The following is a 25,743-nucleotide window of genomic DNA, read 5'->3' as shown; positions in this document are numbered from 1 at the left end:
TGTGCATTAATCGCTCAAGCATTTAAATATACAATAACTGTTATCTTGACCAACTCTGTGAATTGTTCAAAGAGCATATATGGATGCATCGAATACTAAGACTTTACGTCGCTCCGGAGTATAAGTCGCATTAGTCAATAAATGCGCCATGAAGAAGAAAAAAACATAAATAAGTTGCACTTCTTTTGGAAATTTATTTTGCACAACAAGCACATTAACAGTTAGCCAGCTACGTGTAGCATACACAAAGCACATTAACATGCCGGACACCTAATCAGCTTGTTCTCTATGTTATGTCTAGTGTAAATCTTTTTCTTCTTGTGTGAGTAATTCCTTAGTTATCTCCAACATGTCGTTGTCATTTATGGGGGCAGCACGTCCGTCTATCAGAGCCTCAAACTCGTCCTCGGTTGCATCATTGACGCCCTCCCCGCCTCGGAGCTCAGCCAGTCGCACGGACGTGGTTACGGCTGCACTTTGAATGTCTTTAGGGAGAAAGCGAGGTAAACAAACTGATCACATGATTCAGATCTCGCAAGATTTCTCAAAATTCAAATCTTGCGTCTATCGACATTCAGATCTTCAACAAACAGCGATATCTGTAAAGAAATGTGTGGATACTTCAGGATAGCTGGGGGTTAACTTTACATGTTACAATATACGTACGTCGTAGGACCAGCCAAACTATAAAAAAAAGAAGCGCCACTTATAGTCCGGAAAACACGGTATTATAAAGACACTAATAGTCTCCCAGACTCTTTTAGATGTGTTTGACCAACAGTAATAGCAGCTAAGCAAGAACGTCCTCTGATTAGATGACAGTTTGAATGTAACATAAAAACCAGATGAGCGTTCTGTTCTCACCAGAAGGGTAAATACGTAATCAGCACATCAAAAATCTGTAATGTATTTCAGAAAAGAGAGATTCTTGAGGCTACAACATGCCCTGTGAAATACAGAGAACAGAAAATGTCGTTTCATGCACTGATTACATTTTTAAATCTAAACTCATCAGTTGCCATGTTAAACCGTGCCTCTGCAAGAAAGCAGTCGCAGCTTATCACAGTCACTACCTTGAAGAATGATGTGAGAGCAGCTCGCATGCTCACAGGCTCACAGGACAAGACAAGACAAGCAGGTTATTGAGGACCACTGTGCCAAACACCTCAGACTGATGCAGTGACTGAAACAAGGAGCTGAGCTTCAGTAAAATCTATACTGGAATGGACAGAGAATGAAGTACTCAGAGTGTACTTGCATCAAACTTGATATTGTTGAACTATCACAAATGTTTTGAACTGCACTCTGCATTCTCTGAGGCTATAAAATATGAGTGCCATTTCTAATTACCCCCCCAAGATCCTCAAACCAAATCATGTCTCAGTTTTATATATTTGCAAATATCAAATCTGTGCTGAGTATGATGCCACAAAACCAGATTAAGAGAGTTAGACATTGAATTTTGTGGGACGCACGGTGGTCACTCAGCAAGATTTGTTCTTTCATCTTCTTTTGTTTCATTGCAACTATATTGCTTTTTTTTTATTAGGTTTTCATTTTTATGGTCGTGCCATCTTCACAGATCCAATGGGCTTTGTCAGTGATATCAAATGCATTGCTGTGCTGTATTGATTACTGTTCTTCCAATGTGTTATGATGATGTTTGGGCTCGACTGACTCTCTAGTCATGTCTTTGCTGTAGCCTAGCGGTTGTGGCTCCAACCCTTTAACAATTTGATTTTAACAATCAGATTTTAGCTAGGAACCTTTACTGCAAGAAATAACACTGTTGGTTTTCTCTCACTGTCCAATATACCTATTTTGTAACTGTGCCCCCAAAAAACAAAAAAGTTATCTCGCTAATGCTAATTTGACCTTTGGAGAAAATTAGTATGACACCCTTGCACTAAGAACTTGCATGAAACACACACAACTTTACATAAATTATCCTCCAACTTTAGTTTAATTGTCCTGTAATTGCTGTTGGCTACTATCTAAAAGTGCCTGGATTAGTCAATAAGCCAAGTGCACTCAATAGAGGCTTTTCATTTCCGTGTATTTGTGAAGTGTGGGAGTTGTGTATTTGTCTGTTGTGTGTTTGTTTTCATTGGCAGTTGTTGGAAAGGGATTTTCTCCACTAATTTGTTTTTGCTTGCATGGCAAAAACTCTTTTACATGAGACCACCTTTGCTAAGTATCTAATTAACAAAGCCTATTCTCTTCCGCACAAGTCCATGTGCTGATTGTAAGTGCACAGGAGAGCCTGAGCATGCATGATGGACAACACACAGGCACACTGCTATAAAAGAGCCAAACATAAACTTTGTCTATTTGTGACTCCCATAGACAACGTCGGGTGAGGACATGCGGGATTTCACCAAAGTGCTGAAGAACAAGTTTCGATCGAAGAAATACTTTGCCAAGCATCCACGGCTCGGTTACCTACCTGTGCAGACAGTTCTCGAGGGCGACAACATGGAAACGTAAGTAATAATGGAATATCTGTGAAACGGATCAATTCTCATTTATGTTCAGCATCAGTTGAACCAAGAGCTTCCATCATGGGAAAGGGAGTGACTCATAGAGCATCACGTCAGAATTACGGCCGAGCACCTCAGTCTCCACATAGTGTGATTTACAACAGAAATAACGGCCCTACATTTATTTAATCTATATCTTTAGATTCCTTAACCATGAAAACAAACCTTTAGCAATTTGATTCACATTGATCTCATTATTAGTTTAGAAGTTATTCACTTTGAGTAACGGCAGATTCTTCTGGGTCTTGATCCAGAGCTTTTGAAGATACAACAAATCTGTTTGTCCACAGTGTCCTGGTGAAGGACAGCAGAAACAGAACCTCCTTTGTGGAGCTAATCAGAGAGATATTACTGAAAGTGTCCAAAACTGAAATTGTTTCGCTTTGAAAACTTCCCCCGATTTCAACTGGACCTGTTTCCTCATGGAATAAAGATAGAACTAGGGAATACATGACGACACGTAGAACGGGAGGACCTGAAAATACTGAGATACTGTCCAGAGAGGCAGGAGCTGATCAGGTGAGATGTGTAACGGGTGCGACTCGTTCAGTTCAACGATGCCGCTGCAGCTGTGCAAGGCAGAAATGAACCTGCAGCAACAGTCACCATAGCAACCCTCATAAATTGGGTTTTAATGTTAAAATTAAGCACCGGCGCTACGGCCGTGCAAAGAGGGTTAAAGGTAATAAAAATAAATACAATTCAATGTAATGTTAATGATTAGATCATGAATATGATTTGTTCATAGATTTTGTGAAGTCACACACGCACACACACACACGCACACACACACACACACACAGAGACTGAGGTGCAGTTATTGTGGAGTCACACCTTCCCATCATCCTCATCGTTTTATGTGTTTAATTACTTGTCCAGTCTTTCCCTTGTGCCATTGCGTTGGATCTTTTGTCTGCAGCCTCTCTCCTATCACGCTCTGATATACGTCTCTGCCCCTGCCAGACATAAACCCCCCTGGAGCCACTTTAACTGGGCCCACATTACACTGACGTCCCAGACGGGCTCCTTATCGTCCTTGCAGGAGTGTTCCTATGAATGTTCCGAACACCAACCCTCTATACTTTAAGGCTGTTGCTCTTTTTTGTTCACTCTACATTTTATAGATCGATCTATTTATTGTTTTCCCTCCTCTGACTTCTAGCATTTTAATATTTTGTGGAAAATGTTTGTCAGTCAGTCTTTTATTGAAATTTGGATTTTTGACCTCATGCATTGTTTAAGCACCCCAACTCTGAAAGATGTTTCTCTTGCAATAGATTTTTCTTAACATCCAGTTGCACACAAGTCACCCCTCAGATGGGTCGCTCTCCGTATTTCATCCTTCTCACCTCCTGCCTCACTCCATTTTCTGTTCACTTCCTCTTAAACGAGTGACTTCTGCCGAGAGGCTTGTCTGAAGAATGTGCCTGAAAGGCAGAGGAGCTGTGAGAATATGACAAACTAGAACAGAGACGTCATCATTTCCCCCTCTCTTCTGTGGCATGAGAGTTCTCCTGTGAGCCATGGCCTGCTCACACATTTCCAATGGCGTGTTTTGACTGCGAAAAAGCTTCATGAGCTGAAATTTACCTAAATCTCGAATTATATTTAAATCGTTTATGTTAAGTCAGCACAACACATCCTCATTCACTGAATTTAACTCCGTGACATAAAATGAAATACATTTCTTCTATAATTAAATGAGATCTTGATTCCTGCCTTGAATTATGCAGATAAGCTAAACATTAAATTTGATGGGTCAGTCCATTTAAATAAATGAATCGCTGCTATCGCCCTCCTGGATATCATGCTTGTGTGCACTTTCCATCAACTTGTATCATCGTTAGCCTTCATTAGTTCCACCCACTCCATGTTATTCTATCTTGGGAGAACAAAACACCTCGTCCTCCATCTTCCACTTCTGTCTTTGCTTCATTCACGCTGTATTTTACATTTGTTCTTGTAATATTTGATAAGGTAACTGAACCATTCGAATGGTTTCCTGCTCAGTGTTGATTTTATGCATTATAGATCAACATGGTTTATATTGATGCATAAAGATAATCAATGACGTTAACCTGTCTTACTGCTCTGCAGCTTCAGGTCTTCTGAAGCAAAGTTCAAAGGTTTAGTAACTTGAGCAAGCTAAAATTCAACAGTATTTATACTGGCAGTGTGATTGCAGTTGTGTTTGGGTTTTAAGCTCATTAGTCAAGCATTTTATTTTCCATATGCTCTTAGATTTATTGGAAGTTGTGCAGGACCCATTCACAATATAAGTCTGATGTCCCTGCATGCACACTTCCCTCTCGCAACCATGTCGATAAAGACTTGTAAAACACCATGACAGCTGCTCGCAATAGTTAGCTCTGTCTGACCTTTTTTTCTTTACTTTCATGGTTTCTCTTTGCATTTTGACTCCCCTGCTATATTTAAACTTTTCCTTGCAGCTAAGGAAGTATGACTACCTATGCTGCCTTGCTCTAAGAAGTAGAACCACCCAGCAGGATGTCTTCCTACTTTAATGTGGGAACAAAAGCACAAGGCGAAAGAAGGTTCAGCTCAAATGGTCTCCTCCATGAAATAACAATTCTTTGTTTTTGACATGCGAGGATGTCCTTTTTGTTGTGAAGAAAAACATATGTCATTTATATTATGAAAGATCAATAGTTTCTGATGCTCTTCTTCCATACCAAAAATATTAAGCGGATTAATGAGAAAGTAGCTTCTATTTGTTTTTATTTTCATTTGATTTAAGTAAGTCACAATGGGAACAATAACTCCCCCTTGAACTGCTACCTTATCGTGGTGGGGGAGTTTGGGTCCCCGAATAATCCCAGGTTCAGACTAAGAGCAGTTCAAAAACCCCTATGACAGAAGTAAAAGCAAGGACCGTGACGTCGCCCATTATGGTGCACCTGGAGCCCCACCCTGGAGCCCCACCCTGGGGTCCCACCCTGGGGTTGGGGCTCATATACAAGCGCCTGGTGGCCAGTTCTCTGCCCAAGGGGCTCGGCTGGGCTTAGCCCAAAAAGTTGATGTGGGATGACCTCCGGTGGACTCACCATCCACCGAGGGAACCGTAGGGGAGCTCCGGATCTGGAATCCAAACACTTGTGAGGAGCTGGACTCTACATTTCTCTGGTGTTACCCTCGTTGAGAGGCTGCAGGCTAGTGTGGGCTTGCTTATAGCTGCACAGCTCAGCCACCATGTGTTGGAGTTTACCCCGATGAACGAGATGGTCCATTCTCTGCTCCTCTGGGTCAGGGACAGGTGTCTCACCGTTGTTTCGGCCTACGGGTCGAACGGCAGTGCCGAGTACCTGGCCTTCTTGGAGTCTTTGTGCCAGTCACAGTTTGTCCATAACAAACACCTTGTTCGAGCACAGGGATGTCCACATGTGCACGGCACCAGGACACCCTCGGCCAGAGGTTGACTTTGTTGTTGTGTCATACTCACGGGTGAATATAGGGGTAGAGCTGTAAATTGATCACCACCTGCTGGTGAGTTGGATCCGATGGAAGAGTCGGAGGCCGGACAGACTCGGCAGGCCCAAACGTGTTTTAACACTAGAAGTCCCGGGATTTTCTTACCCCTCCTATTATGCCCAGTTCACGTGCATTTTCCCCGGTTTTCCAAGCCCCACAGCATATTCTTTACTATGACTATGTACACACTGAACCAAATAAAAGATTAAAGTCTCGTCTTTCATCAGGAAAAAAAAGTGTGTTCCTACCATTTTTCGTTCTGGAGTTATTGGCTGTTGAAGAGAGGCAGATTTCAATGTCAGGGTTGGCAGTGAATGTTTGGGTTAAAAAACGTCTTTAGATGTGAATGGCACTCAAAGAGTTAAATATGTGCTGCAGGACAGCTGACATTACCAACCTTTCATGCACAAAGGAACAGTGTGCTGCCATGTGCGCCTACTCATCTTCAGCTTTTTCAAAAATCTAACAAAGTAGGTTTCGTGTGTCCCAAGAAGAGCAAGAACCGAATCCACTGGACTTGTTTAATTTGGCGGAAGATGTTTCTCCTCTCATCCGAGAGGCTTCTTCAGTTCTTCAGAACAGATCACCTGTGGCCTTGATATTTTTGAGTGTACGTGATTCCAGCCACTCACCTACTGTGTTTTTGTTTTTGAGTAGATTTGACCTGTTTTGTGGTACCTTCCTTTCCTCCCGATTATTCTCTTGCAGTCCAGTCACCCTCATCAGCATGTGTCCGGAGCAGTATGAGTAAGTATCAACGATGCCAGAAACACTTCATCTCCAGACTGGAATGCTACTAATGGCACCTCCTTCACGTCCTCCTCTCTTCACTCACCTCCCTCTCAAGGCTCCAACTCAGACAAACCCATGACCCTGCTGCATGTTACCTGCCTGCCTGCCTGCCTACCTGAACTACTGACTCAACATGTAGCCAAAAAGACTCACCCAGCACCTCCTCACTGTCACCTCCTACTCCTCTCTAACATATTCAGTTGCTCATCCCAGTAGCTGCTGTCCAAAACCATCCAACCGCTCCACAGATCACCCTGCTCTCCAGTTTTCTTTGTAGGGTCGTCAGATTTGTTTTCTAGGTGATGTTGAGAATGGCCATTAGAGTGTTTGTGTGCATGAGCCTATGAATCCTTTTCATGTTAATGAGCTTATGTGAGCATGCGGCATCTCGTTCATCTCATTTACGCCATTCATTTCCAGGCTGTCCCAGTCACCCCAGCCCCCTCATGATGACACCCACTCCAGGATAGAGCAGTATGCCAGCAGGTATGTGTTGTATTTTCCAGTCACCGTTATTTATCCTTTCAGATGCCAAGAAACACAGAGAAAAATAATCACTCAGTGAGTGTAAATGCACAAGTATATGTTTAGCAACAAGGAGCCGCTGTTCGGATGAGCAGATTGCACTGGCTGCCGAGTTGAGTGGGTACATATGTACAGTATAAATGTAGGGGTGTCAAATTATCACGTTAATTGCAATTAATTAGTCATTTAGCAGATTGTGTTTTGTTCAATCACGTTAACATAATTGTTCATCTCTAACTTTACTATGTTGCCGTTTTATCACATCTGTTCTCATGCGTTGGGCTTTTTGTGGAACGCAAAGCACCCGGTCGAGCGTTCAAGATGAAGATGCTGTAATGGGCCGTTGTGTTGTTAACACAACTGCACTAGTAATTAATGAAAATAATAAGTACCGGTAATGGTAGCACAGCCCTGCTTTGCACTTTGAAAACTCGAAAAGCAGTTTGAGGGTGTAAACATCCACCAACAAGCACAATCTCCTTAGGACTTTATGCTAAAATAAAAAAATACGAGACGCTATTGTTAGAAAAACAAATAGAAAAGGATTTATTGTTGATAGAGAACTCTTCATTAATGCAAAAAATGTCTGATCTGGAGAAAGGTTTTACTCAAGATATAGCAGAGGGACAAATAAAAAAATGTATTCAAAATTAACCCATTAAAAGAATTAAAAGAATTCCTGGATTCAGATGGTGATCCAGATCAAAAAGTTGTCTGGATTCTGGATCAGATCCAGAAGACGTTTTGTATGATAATGCATATTGGACCCCTTTATGACTGTGATTTTTAGTGAGTGAATATATATTTTACATGATATGATTTTCATGGGAAAATCCAGATTTTTTTGTATCCAGACGGGTACCCGGATCGTTCTCAAAATTTGATGGGATCTAAGTTAGACCAAGACCTATCTTCAGATTTGTTTTCATCAAGAAGCATCCAGCAAATTTTCTGTAATCTTGTTAAAAGACAAACAAACAATCAAACAAAGGCCATCAAAAACATTAACTTCTTAGCGGAGTAAATAATGAATTTGAACTCTTTCAAAATGGGAAGAATTATCATCTCCCAAAAGGTTGTGTAAATGAAACCTAAATGAGTTGATTGACCAAACATGAATCCACCCAACGTTGAGACTAGCATTAGCACAGGCATGGGCAAACCCAGGCCCGGGGGCCATATGCGGCCCGTTGGTCTTTTTAATCCGGCCCGCCAAACTTGTCCAAATTATATCATTAAATAAAATTGTATTATAATTAAATCTCATTCATTTGACCTTTTCTCTGTAATGCTGCCTGTAAAAGGCCAAATCCCTTAATGCTATAGCTTTCATGTGTCATTTATATTAGCTCACACAAATACTCCATCCATCTGTGCTTGGTCCGGCCCCTCTGTCAAATTTTAGAACCTATTGTGGCCCGCGAGTCAAAAAGTTTGCCCACCCCTGCATTAGCATCAGAGATCAGAGCAGCAGCCGCCCAGCCCAGTCACTGTTTTCACCCGCCCACCGATCGGCTGTATCATCGGCTGTATCATCAGGCCTGCTCATCATCAGGCCTGTGTTGACTGAAAAGCCTGTCATGATTGATTTTAAGACGAGTCTAAGTGCAGAGCTCCCACACAAAGCCAGTCTCCTGATTCCTGATCAGTGTGAAGCTTATGTTCTCTATGGTGGGCAAGGGGTTACACTTGTCAGAACAAAGCCCAGCACATAGCCTTAATCACAGAGGGTCTTTGAATGCACCACTGCTCTGGTCACGCATCATTAACCTTCATTCACTCTTTCTTGGCTGCCTTGATTCATCAGCGATGACGCAGACGGAAGCCCTGTGAATAGAAATGTCGACTGAAATATCGAACCTGACATTGAAGATTAGTGTAGTTCAGCTTTTTAGATTTACGTGAAAAGATGCAAGCCGTGATCTTTTACCAGTGGATTAATGAATCTCCAGAATAGTCTGTCATGGCTTCATTGTACTGGACTACGCATTCCCCCCTCTTTTATAATGTTCATTATGCAGGTTTTCTTCAGTGAAATCGGCCTCATCAGCACGAATGTGTGATGAGAAGAATGACGACATGCTTCCTGCGTGCACGGTTGCACATCTCTGCTGTATTTCATCATGACTTGCATCATTGGTCATTTGCTTGGAGAGTCGCTGCATCCTTTACATTTGAATTACTGTGCTGCTGCGGCTTGGACGCCACTGCTCTCCGCTTTGATGAGATGACAGCATTAAAAGCTTTTGTTGTACCCTGTGATTAAAATGTCAGTAACAAAGGGGTGATTCTTCCACAGGTTGGCCCAGATGGAGCGCTCCAATGGCTCTCTGCCCACAGACAGCAGCTCAGCCACAGGGAGCATGTGAGTCACCACTCACCATTTCATATTTTTTAGATTTGTTTTTAGCTGAAGATTCCCGTGAACATGGTCAGCCCCAGTGCAGCCAGTCTGAGCCACATTTCATCAGTAGACATAAAACAGACGCTCTCTCTGTCGGCATGGCGGCGCAGCTACCAGAAACAGCATCACAATGACCAACTCTAGATTCCTCCCGTCGATTTTCATCTCCATTTTCACCACTGGATTCTTCCTCATGTCTTTGATGTAGGGCTGGGCGATTTTGCCTAAAAAATATTTGATTTAAAAAAACAACAACTTAATTTTCGGTTTTTCTATGCATTTATAAATGACTGAATACATCAGATATACCGTTAAAAGTTAATTGTGTTATTGCTGTGATTGTCCTCAGTCTATAATGCATACAAACAAACTCAGAATAGGCTTTGTCATTCAAAAATTCAAGCTTTAAGCAAAAGATAACTATATAACATACAACATTTCTATTACAATTTAATAAAGAGCAAATAAGAAATCATATGTTTTCTTCTACTCGCAGCGGCAGCAATGTTGTTTCTCTCTGTTGAGCGTACGCTACGGAAGCCCACGAGGAGGAATAGTCGAACGGAACGCCGATAAACTGTGGCAGGGGAAACTCGAGTTTGCAAAAATAAAAATAGATTTTAGCTAAAAAATCGATAAATGGATAAATCAACAAATCGATTTTTTTCCCAGCCCTACTTCGCTGACGCTGTGGTTCAAACTGAAAAGGCTGAACAGAGGAGCTAATAGCTGCTCTACTCCAAAACAACCAGAATGCCTTGCGACGTAAACAATGGCCTACATGCAAAATATGTTATACAAAAATATAACTAATGGAATATATTTATGAAATGTCACTCATAGTTATTATTAATAAATAATATGGAGCTAACACGCCATTATAGTCAGGGATCCCTTTCAAATGTGTAAAAGACAAAACCCACAAAATGCTGAAGAGGAGTGCGAGGGCTAGATTTCTTTCCAGAGTGTGTTGGAGTTTGAAGGCCTGTCAGTCTTCTCCCATTCCATTTAAACACTTCTCCCAAATGAGATCCTAATCACCGGGGGGGGATTAGTTCTTCAGTTCCAAACTCCCTCTGAGCTCACTGACACACTGGTGTTTCTGCACACACACACACACACACACACACAGGCATTCTCCTTGTCTTCACACAGAATTGCCTTTTGCCTGTTTTGACAAGAGCCTTGTGGATCTCAAGATTCCTAAAACCACAGATCAGGTTTGTCAAACTCATTTTCTCCAAGGGCCACATTAGCATCATGTTTGCCCTCCAAAGGTCAAATGTAAACCGTAACACAGTAAAAATGTAAATAAATGTAATGTAAAATAATGTAAAATAAATGTAACTACTCCTTAACATGCTGTTAGATACCTATTTAATTTAACTCTTTAGCCGCCACAGTAATTACAATAAAATATTCAGTTTTGATATCACATTTTTAAAAGGTTGTAACTTAAATATTGTTAGAGATAAAGCCAAACTGTAAATGAGAAAAATGATAAGTATGAACCAAAGTTTGTGATGGGAATAAATTAACACATCTAATAATGTGGAAAGGTTCCATTCAAATGCAATCATCACGCAGGAACAAAGATAATCAATACAAAATCAAAGCAAAACCAAAAAGCCACCACCTTGTCTTGTCATGGACATGCAGAAACCAAAAAAAACAACCGAAGTGGGAAAGATAAAGAACATTCCAGAGTCAATGGAAAAGACGTCACTTCCAGGATCAGCACTGGACAGCTCCATATGTAGCCGGCTACCTATGGAGCTGTCCAGTGCTGATCCTGATCCATATGTAGCTGGCTACCTATGGAGCTGTCCAGTGCTGATCCTGATCCATATGTAGCCGGCTACCTGTGGAGCTGTCCAGTGCTGATCCTGAGCTCCATATTTAGGTCAACATGTCAGCACATGCTGGAAAAAAAAAAGTTCTAATAACTTTCAATAGTCACCTCCAGCAGATTATTGATTTCCTGACTGCAGCGTGTTGCTATTGTTATTAACATGTTGCTGAATTGTTCCGTTTGATCAGTTCACTACTTAAGTTACAAACATTGCGTATTCAATTGTATAGTTGTAGAAATATATGGATAGATTATTGATGTTATTATAACATAAATCATTTCAATTGATCAGGTTAAGAAAACCACACTACTCCATCGATCAATAATCAAACTTATTCAAGTAAATAATATTAAATAATAAATAAAGAAAATCATCCAACACAAGTTATGACATTAACTTTGTTCAAAACTCCTCAAACACAAACAAATGTGGGCTGTTAAGAACTTGTGTGGCAGATGCAGAATTTTACAAAAACAAATTTCTGTCACATGTGCCATAGATTGTCTGCACAGATCATTGTGTGTGTGACTGTGAAAGGAATACGTGCTTTAGACTCCTCCTCCATCACTGGCTTTACACCATGCAGGTCTGTCATGTGAAAATGAATGAAGTCGAGTTATTTTTTTCCTTCAACTTGGACCCCTTATCATATGAACAGGTTCGACGTTTCCACCTTTGTTGGATCTTTTGCTCTGAGGGGAATGTGCTGCTCAGTGTCACGTTCTGATTTTGACCCCATGGTCAGAGTCCACCATCTTCACACACTCAAACAGGGGGCTCAAACAGGTCAGCCAGTATTCCACCACATGCTCATCATTGTTGAGCTTCAGGTCATTGTTGATAGAACCGTGAGGCTCTCATTCGGCTTTCTTCTTTTTATATATATATATATATATATATATATATATGTATTATTTCACACAACAATTTCAAGCGTGCCTTTAGAAATGGTAGTAAGGGTGAGCAAAATATTCCCTGAATGACACATTTTGGGTTTAAAAAGAACAGAAGTGTTCCACCAGAGCAACAAAGAGACCCTCCGAAAGATGGCTAAAACCTTTGAGGGTGTGGAGAGAAGACGAAGGAAAGCATCAGGCCTAATTCCGTTGGTTGCCTCCCCTGCTAATGCACATCATGTGGACCACTGCTCTCAGGCTTCACCTTCATCACCATGAAGGACAGGACTGTCTGAAAGCGAGGCTGCTCGATTGAAAGCTCCATCATGTTCTCTCAGAGATTTGACAATGGTGGGCCGACACGAAAATCTAGCTTAGCTCACGCTTACAGCTTTTATCTTTACCCGCTCAGAATCAGCATTGACTCTTTAAAACAGAAGCATGTTGAACACTGATGGGGTGAGGAAGATGATTTGATGAAGGCTAATGGGTTTAACAGCACAGTGGAAAAACACTCACCAGGGCAATGCTGGTACATAATCTTAGAGTTCTTTCACTCGCTGTCGCATCATCAGGGTCGCTGCTAGGAGATTTCAGCTTCGCTGCAGAACCGAAGCCACAACGGAGCTGCGATTGAAGGACAATCCCAAATGACACTGGACTGACTGCATTCTTACAAAACACATCCTGTACAAGAAATACTTCACAACTATCAGCATGAAAGTCAATCAACTAGTTATGTTTTGTCAGTCTGTGGTAGCCAGTGTCCTCTCTTACACATCTCAAAAGGTTACGTACGGATCGCGATGAAATGTTCAGGAAATGTTGGGAATGTTACCAGGAACAGATGATTGATGTTTATGGAATTTGACACAGTCATCTTTTTTTTTACTACTACGCTATTTTACTTTAGTAGCGTAGTACTCTATCTTACCACCAAATTTCATCCGGATTGTGGATACTGTCGCAATTTTTCCAAAATTCCAAATTGCGTTTAGTAGGATTACAGAATAGCTGCTTGATGGATCTTGAAAAAATCTGGAGATGGTTTTAGTCTAACTTAAATCTCATCAAATTTTGAGAGCGATCCAGATACATAATAATAAAGAAATATGGACTTTCCCATTTACTTATAATGGAAGCTTTAAAAAAAATCAGATCTAATAAAATATGCATTCAATTCACTCACTAAAAATCACAGTAATAAATATGAACTATCATGCAAAATGTCTTCTGGATCTGATCCAGAATGAGGTCAGGAAAAAATGATAAATTTCAACATGGCAAACCCCATTTACTGATTCAAAAATCAGTAAAAATACACAGAAACTTTGATTCACTTTTCATGGTTGGTGTGGAAAGATACCAAGAACAGTATAAGCATGATCCAGATCAACATCTGTATATTTACGAGGGGAATGAGCTGCATGACTGTGGTCTGCGCTCTCTGAGTGCTTTTCTAGTTTGTATTTTGATCTATTCTTATTTTCATTTATATTATATATGCTCTACTTTGATACTCTGTGTGCTTCTGACCCTGCGCTCAATGATGATGCTGGAGCAATCATTTCCCTGAGGGAGTCTTCCCAAGCGTTTAATAAAGTTCTCTTTCTCAAGGAAAGAGAATCATCGTTTTAGGAGCACATTTTTATATTTCACAAAAGCAGGCCAAATTGTGAAATTATTCTGTCAAATCTTGATAAGAACCTTAAATTGGGTTAAAGAGTGCTGCCAATTAAGACGGGAAATTATACCCAATTTTTCTGTTCAGCCAGCTCAGAATGCTTTTCTTGGAAATGTGCCGTGTCATAAATGTGACAATATTCGCCTAAGTGATCCTGCGCTGCAGCAAAATGTCACTCGCGTTAGCAGAGAATGAGATACGGGCCGCTTCATGAGGCTCGAATCAGCCTGAGGCGCTGTTTTTATACCAACCAGCGCTGCTTCTGAGGGAGAAAGTATCTTTAAAATGCTTTGTAAACGCAGCAGTGTTGTGCTTTACTGATACCACTAAAGTGAAACGGCCCACTCGGCTCTATCTCCTCTCAAAAGGAGACGCTGTACATTGTGTACCTTCTCCGCTCGGAACACGCTAGCCGTCCGCGCCCTTTTTTATGCCTTTGCTTGGAGTGGTTGATTGTCTTTGCTCTCCTAAGACATTCCTTTCTGCCTACGGATGATTTCTCTCGAGCCTTTGTCCATCACTCCATCTTGTTGTTATGAGGACACACACACACACACACATGCACAGGAAGGTGCTTTTTTACAGCATCATTAAAACATGCGTGGTGTGACATGGATTCTTGCCAATTACATGCTTGTTTAGCTTCAGCATGCATTTCCTGATCTGACTCGCCGCCAGCTGTGAGGTCGCTCCAGAGAAAGTGTTTATGTTCGCCACGCATTGCGTCTCAAAGGAAATCCTGAATTAGGAAGTCAGTGTAGGCATCAAAGACATTGTTGTCTTTGATGCCTACGTCACGGAGGACGTGATGCGTCTCCCTTTATTCGTGTGACTTCTTTGTTATCTCAGTTTCCAGACTGCCCCCCGCCCCCATTGCTGCCCCCTTTCTTTGCACTGATATTTTGACCTTAGTTCTTGTCCTTCCTCCTATAATTTTTTCTATTCATCATTCCCTGTCCTCCTCTCTTCCTATTTTTGTCTTTTGTTAGCTCATAATTGTAATCTAATATCTTTATAGCGTTGGGCTCAGGTAACCTTCAGCTTGAACACCAAGCACCAGGGTGCATGACTGAATGAGATGTCCTTCATCAAACGGAACGTTTCTAACTTACACACTGGCGTGTCCCCCGCTTTCATCCTGTCTTTTCTTTTTCTCTTGTGTTATTTACCTCCTCCGTTTGCTTTCTCCGTATCCCTATCTGTGCCAGACACGGCGTCTCTCAGAGACCAGTCTTTTCATCTCGTGATTGTTTTCTTTATGCCACAAAGACTGTTAAAGGTCCCCTCGCCTGCATCACCAGGGCACTCGATTGATTTCCCTGCTGTTTTAATATTTCTGCCACACTGATGCGCTCTCCCTTTATCATCTCCTTTCTTTTATGTGTTCCTGAACCTTCAGTCTTTTCGCTTCACATTCTCTCTTTCTCTCTCCCAGCTGTCCACAGCCGGTGGATAGTGAGCAAGCTCTACCTCCACAGTCCCCTTTCCACCTCTAATGAGCCCTTTACTGCTGTTCTCTGGGCTCCTTTGCCATCCGTAACCGGAGCGGTTGTCAGCCGTCTTCCTAATTGGTCACTCAACTTTGTGGCAGTTCTCTGTATCCCAACCACGGCAGACAACACTGCCACGAACATTCAAAGATTTATACTGACACTAAACCGAGGGTGAAGCTGTTATCCATCATCAACCTCGTCTCCCATGTCAAAGGAAGTCCATATCTTAGAGAGAAATGTGTGTTGCAATATCAAATTGAGCATCCGGTTAGAGTTCATCATGGCTGACGGCAGGATGGAATTGATGAATCATAAATCTGCGCGCAGGTGATGAAGGAGCTCACCTGAGAGAGATGATAAAACGTTGCATTATACTTTGCATATTTTTCTGAGAGAACGGGTGTGAGGCTCTTACAGCTGGATGTTTTTTAAATAAAGGTTAATGTTTAGCATCCATCACTCCTGTGCTCTAATGCAACATTGCATAAGCAAATCAACATCTTAATGTTAAGCTAATTTGTCAGTAGAACATGCTTTATGCCGCCGTGTTACGCAGCACAGCTGATTACAGATGCAGGAATATTGCCTCCCTGAGACGAGTCGAATAACTGGAGCATCAGCACTTCTGGGTTTTAATTATAGTCAACATATTTGGAATATTTGTCGACGTATTGTTCTGAGAAATGAGGAATATTCCATTGCAAGAAACGGAAGATCTCGTATGATGGTGTAAAGGGCGAGACCGTTTGCTCTATCCAGAGCAAAAAGAGGAGGCAAGAGGGCAAATCGTCACCTGTGAAGTTAGCGGTCGATTAGAGCTGCAGAGCTCATTTAATGCTAACGGTACCCACATCAGCAAAGTAGTACGGTGAAATGCGTGAGTCTCAAAACGCTACGTCCTGATTGGCGCTTGTGGTGCCACAATAGGACGATGACGTAAATCCAGCTCCAAAAGAAAAGGAGGAAAGACGTCTGGGAGAACCAAATCTTTATTACAAATTAAAATAATTATTGGGAGCGGTGAGAAATGATTCATATTGATTATTGTATTGATTAACTATAAGCTTTGTTAAAAAGGAAAGTCTTTAGTCTACTCTTGAACATAGAGATGGTGTCTGTCTCACCAACCAATCAGGGAGCTGATTCCACAATAAAAGAGCTCGATAACTGGAAGCTCTGAAAGCAGACCTTTCAACAAATTATGAATGCAACAATGTTGGAGCTTTCAGCTCCCCAACCGGACTGAATCCGCTTGGTCCGGTGTGAAAACGTCCTTCAGGCCCCACGACTGGACTCGGGTTGGTCTGTGATCAAAGTCTGTCTCGCTGTCCCGACTGGTTCTGATGTTGCAGTTACAGCGTTACCAGCAGCCTAAACAGGCAGTCTGCAGTGACTGTTAGTGAGCTTATTGTTACATGGTGCTTCTCAAATGGTCGAGAAGAAGACATTCGTCCTCAAAACACATTTTCAGATTAGCATCATCTCTCTCATGGCTTGACTCGCCTCCCTCCACCCTCCCAGGGACGACGAGCACGCCCTGATCCTGCAGTACTGTCAGACACTGGGAGGGGAGAGCGCCCCCTGCAGTCAGCCCCAGAGTCCTGCCCAGATCCTGCAGGCTGTGGAGAGGGAGGAACGAGGAGAGCTGGAGCGCATCATAGCTCGTCTGGAGGAGGAGCAGAGGTAAGGCCATTAGAAGCCTGAGAGGGAGGGGCTTGTTAAGACCTCAGATGTGGTGGAAATAAAACCTGATTATCTCGTCTAAAGTCAAACCTCTCTGCTTATCGTTTCTTTCTTTACATGCACACACACACACACACAGAGTCTGTCGCTTTGAGATGTGCTAACTGAGCGCTATTGTTGCTCAGGTGCTTTTGTGCAGTCAGAGGAATGGTTGGAGTGATTTAATACTGAATACACACACACACAAACACACACACAGACACACACACAGACACACACACGCGCGATGATGCAGGAGAGACAATAAGAGAGCTCTTAATTGCTGGCATATAAAGGACAACTTGGGCTTATAGTTCAGCAACAAGAGGTAAAGAGGGGGCAAGAGGGGTGGGGGGGGGGGGGGGGGAGATATTCGGCCCTTTATAGATAGTATGTTCCTCAGAGAAGAGAAAGTTAAACGAGGCCTAGGTGTGTGTGTGTGTGGGGGGGGGTCCAGACATAATGATGACAGTGATAACCCTGAAAATTATATAAAATTATAATGTGCATGCACAAACAGATGGACACGTGCTATTATTCATAACAGACGTCCATTTGATTACCCTCGCCGAAGAGGAGGCGAGGGTAATCAAATGGGTGCGTTTGTCTGTTTGTTTGTATGTTTGTCTGTCCGAGCGCATAACTCAAAAACCAGGAACCCAATCGACTTGAAAATTTTACACAAGCAAGGTTCTGTCCGTGGCTCGGTCCTCCCCGAGAATGGCGTTGATCCGGATCTGGATCCAGATTCTAGAATTATTTTTACATCTGGAATCGCACCTCTGCTGTAAACTGCCACTTTAAGAGGGAGGGACACGAATGGCATGATGGGAAAAAGAGTCCAGAAGGAGTCTTGTAGTACGTTCTGGAGCAGCAAGCTAGAGCAGGTTTGGCCCCTCTGATCCAGAAGCCCTGTTTACTGTCTCACAAGATCCAATAGTCTATTGGAGGCGGAGTCTGCAGTCTCTGATTGTCTTTCTAGTTAGTATGTGCAACATGTACGTATTTATAACGGCCTGTTTATAGAACTTACTATAACGACATCGCTCCTGAGATGTAGAACAGCTAACGCTTCCCAGTCGAATGGGAACCTTTGACCGATGATGTATCTTCATTTTGTATTTTGTTTGCTACGATTCCTGCGGTTGTCTAATAAGCAAAGATTGCGTGTTTGGAATCCCTCTGCCCCAGGACCCTGCAAAAGGAGTACGAGCAGCTGAAGGAACAGCATGGCCAGCGAGGGGGCCCTGCAGCTAGCCCCTGGGAGTCAGAGGGCTCTTTTGTCCATCCTGATGAGGTAGATCTTCTAGCCGAGGCCAAGCTGCTGCGGCAACACAAGGGCCGGCTGGAGGCTCGCATGCACATCCTAGAGGAGCACAACAAACAGCTGGAGTCTCAGCTGCATCGCCTCCGACAGCTCCTGCACCAGGTGACACGACACAGAACGAGTCATCCCTCAGAGGAGAGAGGCAGGAGGACTCCTGACGGCTGAATAGATCCAAACTATTTGTGATTCTTAGCACTCACAAAACAACAAAACATGTTTTGATTAAAGAATGAACAAGGAGCTGAAGTACCTTCATCACAATTATGACATATAACAGAAAACTAAACGTATTTGACAGTTTTGAAAATATATTTTCTTTTTACAATTGCTTCTTAATTACACCCTGATGCTCCACCCTGTTTTTGTGCTGTAATTTCAGTTATTGTCTTCAGAAAGTGAATTCCATGAAGTATTGTCCTCTGCTTGAGCAGAACACACACAACTGAGTTGAAGTTTGTTCCGTCCATAAGTTTTCTCTTGTTGTGTTTGTGTGTTCGACTTGTGGTTGGGAAGCAGAAAGGCAGTTTAGACTCATTCACACCAGCTGGCACAGATTTTTCACATTCATGAAAATCAAAATAGTAATTTAAAAACCGCAACGCTCGCGCAGAATGCTTTCAATGAAATACCGGGGTCTTTCAAACCCATTCAGTCCCCCCTCCCTTTGCTCTGCCTTTGTCTGCTCAGCGCTGATCAAATTATATTCTAATCACATCATTTTCATTCCATTCAGGAGTGGAGGGTTTATCTCCAGCCCTTCTATCAATAACTTCCAGATTTGTGTGTGCCCGGTGTAATTGCTCGCTGATGTTTGATTGTTTTTGCAACGTGAAATGCTCAAACCCTCGAGCAGTAGTCAAGAATAGTGACGTCGGCTAAACGCGCGGCTGCTAGAAAGACAGAACTGGTCAATATCTGAGACAAACACGTTACCGGAGATATTAAAGGAGGAACGTAACAGCACAAACAGAAAACGCGCGGAATAACGCCAACGTTTCAAGCAGAAAAGGGCGGAGCCATGTTTAGTTTACAGCGGAAGTCGCTACGGCTTCTTCTACTACTATATCCGGTATATTTGGTAAAAAATAATTTCTTCCGATCGAAAGTGTGATGCATGAACACGCAAAGTCCTAATCGGATCAATATTTTTATGGTCCACGAACATATCCGATCCTAATTTTAATCCGATCTCTGATTGGATGTGACTACGTGCAGCTAAGGAGCAAAAGGAGCTTTAGCTTGGCTTCACTTGTCACCAGACTTCAGTCCTGTCGAAGCACCCGAGCGTGTTTTCACAGATTTATCTGCACTTTATTGATTAAGATATTTCTTGATGATGTTTGGATCACTGGGCTTTTTTGCTGACAGATTCTCTAATGAGCCACCACCAGTGTTAGCCACAATGACTTTATGTACACAGTCTATTTGTGAAATTCAGAACATTCGGTTTGATGAAAATGAAATCATAATGAAATACTTTTATTAATCATCATCTGCACAATGAACACACACAATTAAATCGAATTTTCACCCCTTGAAACAACCACACACTGATACGTGTATCAAAGGGCCCTAGCACACGGAGAGGGAGTAGGGTGAAGGCGCCGCCGTGGTCGGCGCACCTGGAGCCGTTAGCGGGGACGGTGCCTTGCTCAAGGGCACCTCGGCAGTGCTCTACTCACTGAGCCACTGCCGGCCGGATGGAACTAACTGTACCCAAAAAGAGGAAGCCAAGCCCCTCTCTAAAAGAAAATGAGGAATGCTGATTGTTGTGTGTGACCCCTGCTGCTCTCGTTTGCTTTCGATGTCACCCAGCACTATTCTGCATTATTATGGAAACAGGAATATATGTTGGATATTGTGCATAAATATCTCAATTTAACCTTCAGTTGGTGAATCAGGAAATGAACTATCAGTAGAATATAAATAAAATGTAGCGATTCAGATATCCTTTTGGGGACTTTGAGCTTAATTGAAATGTTGCTTATCAAATTAAAATCAGGACATCATCAGAGATGTAAATGAGAAATGCTTCTGCCCACGTAGCAACAGCTTTGTTGTATCGCCTCCTGTTATTCCCTCGCAGCGACGCATGGAGGAATAACTATGTTCTCCTTTCCTTTTGAAATGGCTTTCTTGTGTGTGTGTCGTCAGCCGGAGGTGGACTCGAGGGTAAATGGATTGTCCTTTCCTTCTGTGCATGATCAAGGCCCACTTACTGAAAACTCAGGTGAGACACTTGGACACACACACACTGATGTTGGTATATGAAGACTGGGCACAGTTAAGAAAAGGATCTGACACTGTCTGCAAATAGAAGCATGTCCCTGTGGGGTGACACTATTTGTGTGTCTGTGTGTGTGTGTGTGTGTGTTCAGATGAGCTGCTGGATCCCCACGACAGCAGCTCTGACCTGGCAGACGTATTGGAGCAGATTAACAACTCCTTCCCTGCATGCAGCAGTAAGTTTCCCACCTCTCGCCCGTCTCCGTCTCTCCACTGTCCTTCGTCTCTGTGTTGTGTCCTGCCTGTGTGAATTTGATGAATACATTGTGCATGGATGAAAATCTCCTGGCTCTAATTTCATGTAATGTGGTGAAGAGGTGCAGCCATGACAGAGCCCACTAATTCTGAATGTGGAGGAAGAAGACACCAATATTTATTTTCACAGTAGTCGAGTGAAGCGATGCAGCAGCCATTGTGACAACAAGGAGTGAAGCAGAGAAGCAGTAAACATGTCTTTAGTACGTGGTAGAAAGTAACGGTGAATTCAGATGAAGTTCATGCCAGACTCAGCTTCAGCTCAGACTGCGTCCGTGACAGACAGAGCAGAGACTGGCAGAAAGGCGGAGTCACCTGGATGCAACGCCGTCACGACTCGGGCTGTAACGATGCACTAAAATGTCATTTCGGTTCGGTTTGGTTTCTTGAAGTGTTGCGTTCAGATTCATGATCACATGAATCTGTTTCCCCTCACTTCATGGCGTAAGGTAGAGAACCCGTTCCACCTGTTCCTATAGAGAATGCCCACATCACTGAAACTCCAGTCCACGTTTTCCCTGTGACCGCTAATTGTCGGTCCCTGCAGCGTGTTTGAAGCACACAGAGCAGAATAGAAGAGCTTTAGGAGAAGTACGTGAACGGATGGATGAAGAATGGATATAAGAATGTTTATAAAGAAAGTAAGTTTATCACTGCTGGTAGTAACATTTAGTTAGTGTGTGACACACTTAAGGGAAACACAGATGCATTAGCCATGGAGCTGTATGGGAGAAGCACAGTACATCTCCTGGGGGCTAAGCCCCCCCTGTCCTTAAAACCTAGTGACGCCCCTGCGGCTAAGGAAACCAGGAAAAGGGGTTGGCCACCCCAGCTCTGGACTGGAAGGCGATCCGGTGTTCGTGCCGTGATTCTCTGACTGTCCTTCTGCTCTGTTGGCCAGAAGAGAAGCATTCAGCTGCTCATTACTCTCCATACCACAGAAAGAAGATCCGCCTCTGGGGACGTTAGTCAAATAGGAAAAGTTCAGATAAGCGAGTTAACACTTACTGACTTTAAGTTGCATTTTAATCTTTCGTCAAAACTCTGAGGGTTTTAGTTAAAAATCTATTCTAATCTAGCAGATACTCCAGCATCATTAGCATCTGGCTCCTGCACAGCTCCCAGGCACCAGGGATGGGGAGCACAGAGCTGAGAGTGTGCAGGAATATGTGGGGGGGCCCAGAGGCTTATAGAAACAGCTGAAGTGTGGATTCTAAGCGGTGAAGTTCTGCTAATAGGCCTTTGCTTTGTCTCCCACAGCCTCCAGCCTCTCTGCAAGGCCACAGGTGAGGCCAATGTCTTGTTTTTGCACATGTCTGGAGGTTTGTCACCTATTTTAGTGCCTGACAAAGGTGAGACACGTTGACAACTAGTTGGGGGGGAGGTAGACTGTCTGATCTGGCAGGGGGAGGTCCAGCCCGAACCGGCGCTGCTCCCTTAACTCAATCTCCTCCATCTTTTTAAATCTTTCTCTAACACTGTCTAAGTCACTCTCTTTTCTCTGCATGATACCGGGGGGGCTGCTAGTCAAGGAAGCAGTGTTTGGTTTGCAGTTAGCTCATGAGCTAGTCATCATCGGGGGGAATCGTGCATAAGATCATGAACTGGTGTGCGATTAGCTCTTAGGGTCATGGTTCAGCTCCTAAACGGGGCGTACCATGCCGAGGTCAGTTAAAAGTATTTGTACATGGAGGGGGGTGATTCCAGGACGCCTTCCTGAGATGTCGTGGGCCTAATGAAAGGAAACACTGATGATTCCCTCGATCTCGGGCTCCTGCTGGACTGTAACCTGCAGAGAAAACCCTCGAGTACTGACGGTGTTCAGAAGGTGTGTTTGTGTCTCTAACTTATGGTGACGGTGTGTTCCTCTGTTGCAGGTGATGTGAGGATGGTGCGCGTCTGTGCACACACAACCCAAGAAAATAATCTCCCCACCCAAAATCCCAAAGACGCAAAGGACCAGACAGCTTGACTAGTTTGACCACCTTGTCTTGTACTATGCAAACTGTATATTGATGATCTGTAGATTGTTCCTGTACTTGGATCAGCAGTATGTGGACACTGACTTTTGTATAGTAGAAGATGCTTGTTTGCTTTCCGGACGGAGATTTCTGTTCTTCAATCCAAACTGTTACAATATTTTGCCATTCTACTGCTTTGACCCTCTAATTGCCCGTTTTCCTTCTATGCTTTGGACTTTGCACATTTCCTCAGCCACTTCTCTAATAGAATTATGTTTGTGTGATTTGGGGAGCTTTCATCTTTTAGCATGCTTCATGTCAAGTTCCCCTTTAAAGCATCAATATGCGGTCCAACTTTGTGCAGACTGTGATTTGTTTGTGTAAAGTTTACCCCCCCTCTGTGCCTAAACAGTTTGTCATTCCTTGTGTGGAAGACAGAGACCAGATCGGATGAATTGTGGATCGAGTGGAAAATAAAGATTTGAATCGACCATTCTGACGCGTACGAAACCTGCAGTCGTGTAGAATATTTTTGTTAAAGATGTTTATTCAGAAATCAGAGGAAAGCCATGATTGCCTTGCTACCTCAGACCCAGACACCGTTCTGTTTGTGGGGTTTGTAAACTCGTTTAAACCGATAGTGATCGATGACAGTACAAGGACAGCCCGGTTTAGCGTCGGAGCTTCAGCTTACTGTATTGGTGTACTCTGCAATGAGGAGATACCAAGTAAATACAACATCACTGTTACTGCGCCACGGTGGGCCTCGGGCCTGCTGAAGCCGTGGGGAGGATTTCTTTATTGTTGCTGTTTTCCCACTAACCTGCTAGCACTAGTCCCTCACTGCGTTGCGTTGTTGCTGTATGCGATCCTGTAAAACGGGTGAGACGCAGCAACACTACTATAAGCTTCCGACTGTAGACGAATGATGATTTTAAATAATTCCACTCATGATGAAATGTGCCATGGCAGAATTGTGTCCCTTCCCCTGAGGTATGTAAAATAAATTGACCACAGTACATGTAATATGGCTACGTTGTTCTATTCCAAATAAACGTTTTACAACAAATTCTCTAATGTTCTTCTTTAGAATGCTGCGCTGTGTTGAGCTGTAGATGAATTCATCCTGCTGCTACATGCAGGGCCTCGCCTGCATTTAACCCGAGAACGCTATCACTAACGGCGATGGGGGACCTATAACAAAACTTCAAAATTACAAAATTACTGAAAAATTAAGAATTCGGGAACAAATAGATCCCTAAATAAAAATAAAAGAAAGGGAAGCTGGAAAGTTGGTGATCAGTCCATCCATTCCTGGGACATTTGACACGTCCCTGGGGAAGACAGTCTGCTTGACACGCAAACAGCTGCAGGAGAAAGAAACAAAAAAATATACTTTTGAGTCGGTAAAAATGTTCAGCTGACTACAATATTTGTTTCATTGTATGAATTCCTTTGGAAATCACCACTTTGTGGTATTTATTCATAACCACTGCACTAAATAAGGAAAGCACAGATTCCAGGGCCAGGCTTACTTACCTGTTTTCTTGCATGCAGGGTAGTAGTGGCGTGGACACACTGGTCGACAGCAGATACGGCGCCTGTGTCGTGTCTTCCTGTCCAAGCCTGGGGGGGGGGGGGGGGGGGGGCAGTCAGCTCGCCTTACTAAGGAACCAGTGCTTTCTGCTGCCGCTGGTCCTACCTCACCTGCAAGAGTGCCAGGCGTCGGGACGTCGAGCACGCTCCCGATCAGGATAGAGAATAGACTGCTCTGCCCGTGGTTTGATGAGTGCCAGTGCCAAAGCCTGCATGAAAGGGCTCCTCTGCATTTGGTTGTCACCTCTCTTCATCACATTCTCCTTGTCTATGATCGACGGGTTTATCCCTCCAGCGCTGATCATGCCCTAGAACACGCACACGGGCCGGCTCTTGGTTTTCCTTCCACATCCATAGTGGGCGTTTGTTTGGTTGTAAAATTCAATCACTTCAGGCTAGCGAGTGGGTCCTACGCTTGGTTGTGTGTGCATTGTCACCCTTGAGATGCGGCAAGATCCTCTGATTTTAAACACCAACACCATCACTGGGTGAAATCCACCCGAAACCTACTTTGCCCTCTATCGCCATTGCCGGGTGAAAATCATCCGAACACGGGCCTGTAGGGAAACACGCACACCTTCAACGACATCAAATATGATGCTGAAGCAGAAAATCACCCGGCGATGGCGTTCTGGGGTGATCGCATCCACAGACGAGCCTCATCACCGCTGACTCACCAGCGTCGTCCAGCACAGCTAAGCCCATTAAACACATTTGAGCAAAATCACCGAATGCAACTATCAGGAGAGTGTGTGATGTTGGATTTACGATCTTTACCTTGGGCCAACTCCACATTGCTGTCGCTGGTTGTAAATTAAATCTGCTCAACTCGCCGTGTGAAAGTCTCGATTCATTTTGCTGCAGTTGCAAGACAACGCCGTCCTGTGTCCTTCGGCTGCACCTTCCTAGACAGACATGAT

At 43.3% G+C, this 25,743-nt stretch overlaps 1 protein-coding gene across 1 annotated transcript in view; it reads left to right on the top strand.

The window, feature by feature from the left end:
- The window catches only part of utrn (utrophin), a gene marked incomplete at its 5' end in the record, with an annotated part of 116,757 nt that extends 92,470 nt beyond the window's left edge, over positions 1-24,287 (top strand). Inside the window, 10 exons of the mRNA XM_068757979.1 lie at positions 2,347-2,483; positions 6,738-6,776; positions 7,242-7,307; positions 9,646-9,711; positions 17,198-17,359; positions 18,590-18,827; positions 20,880-20,955; positions 21,104-21,187; positions 22,527-22,552; positions 23,144-24,287. Of these exons, the coding sequence (XP_068614080.1) occupies positions 2,347-2,483; positions 6,738-6,776; positions 7,242-7,307; positions 9,646-9,711; positions 17,198-17,359; positions 18,590-18,827; positions 20,880-20,955; positions 21,104-21,187; positions 22,527-22,552; positions 23,144-23,152 (903 nt within the window). The remainder of the gene's footprint in view (positions 1-2,346; positions 2,484-6,737; positions 6,777-7,241; positions 7,308-9,645; positions 9,712-17,197; positions 17,360-18,589; positions 18,828-20,879; positions 20,956-21,103; positions 21,188-22,526; positions 22,553-23,143) is intronic.
- Positions 24,288-25,743: the final 1,456 nt, after the last annotated feature.

Source organism: Brachionichthys hirsutus, unplaced genomic scaffold (genome assembly GCF_040956055.1).
Source record: "Brachionichthys hirsutus isolate HB-005 unplaced genomic scaffold, CSIRO-AGI_Bhir_v1 contig_387, whole genome shotgun sequence".
Classification (NCBI taxonomy): domain Eukaryota; kingdom Metazoa; phylum Chordata; class Actinopteri; order Lophiiformes; family Brachionichthyidae; genus Brachionichthys; species Brachionichthys hirsutus.
This window is presented reverse-complemented; position numbering and strand designations above follow the sequence as displayed.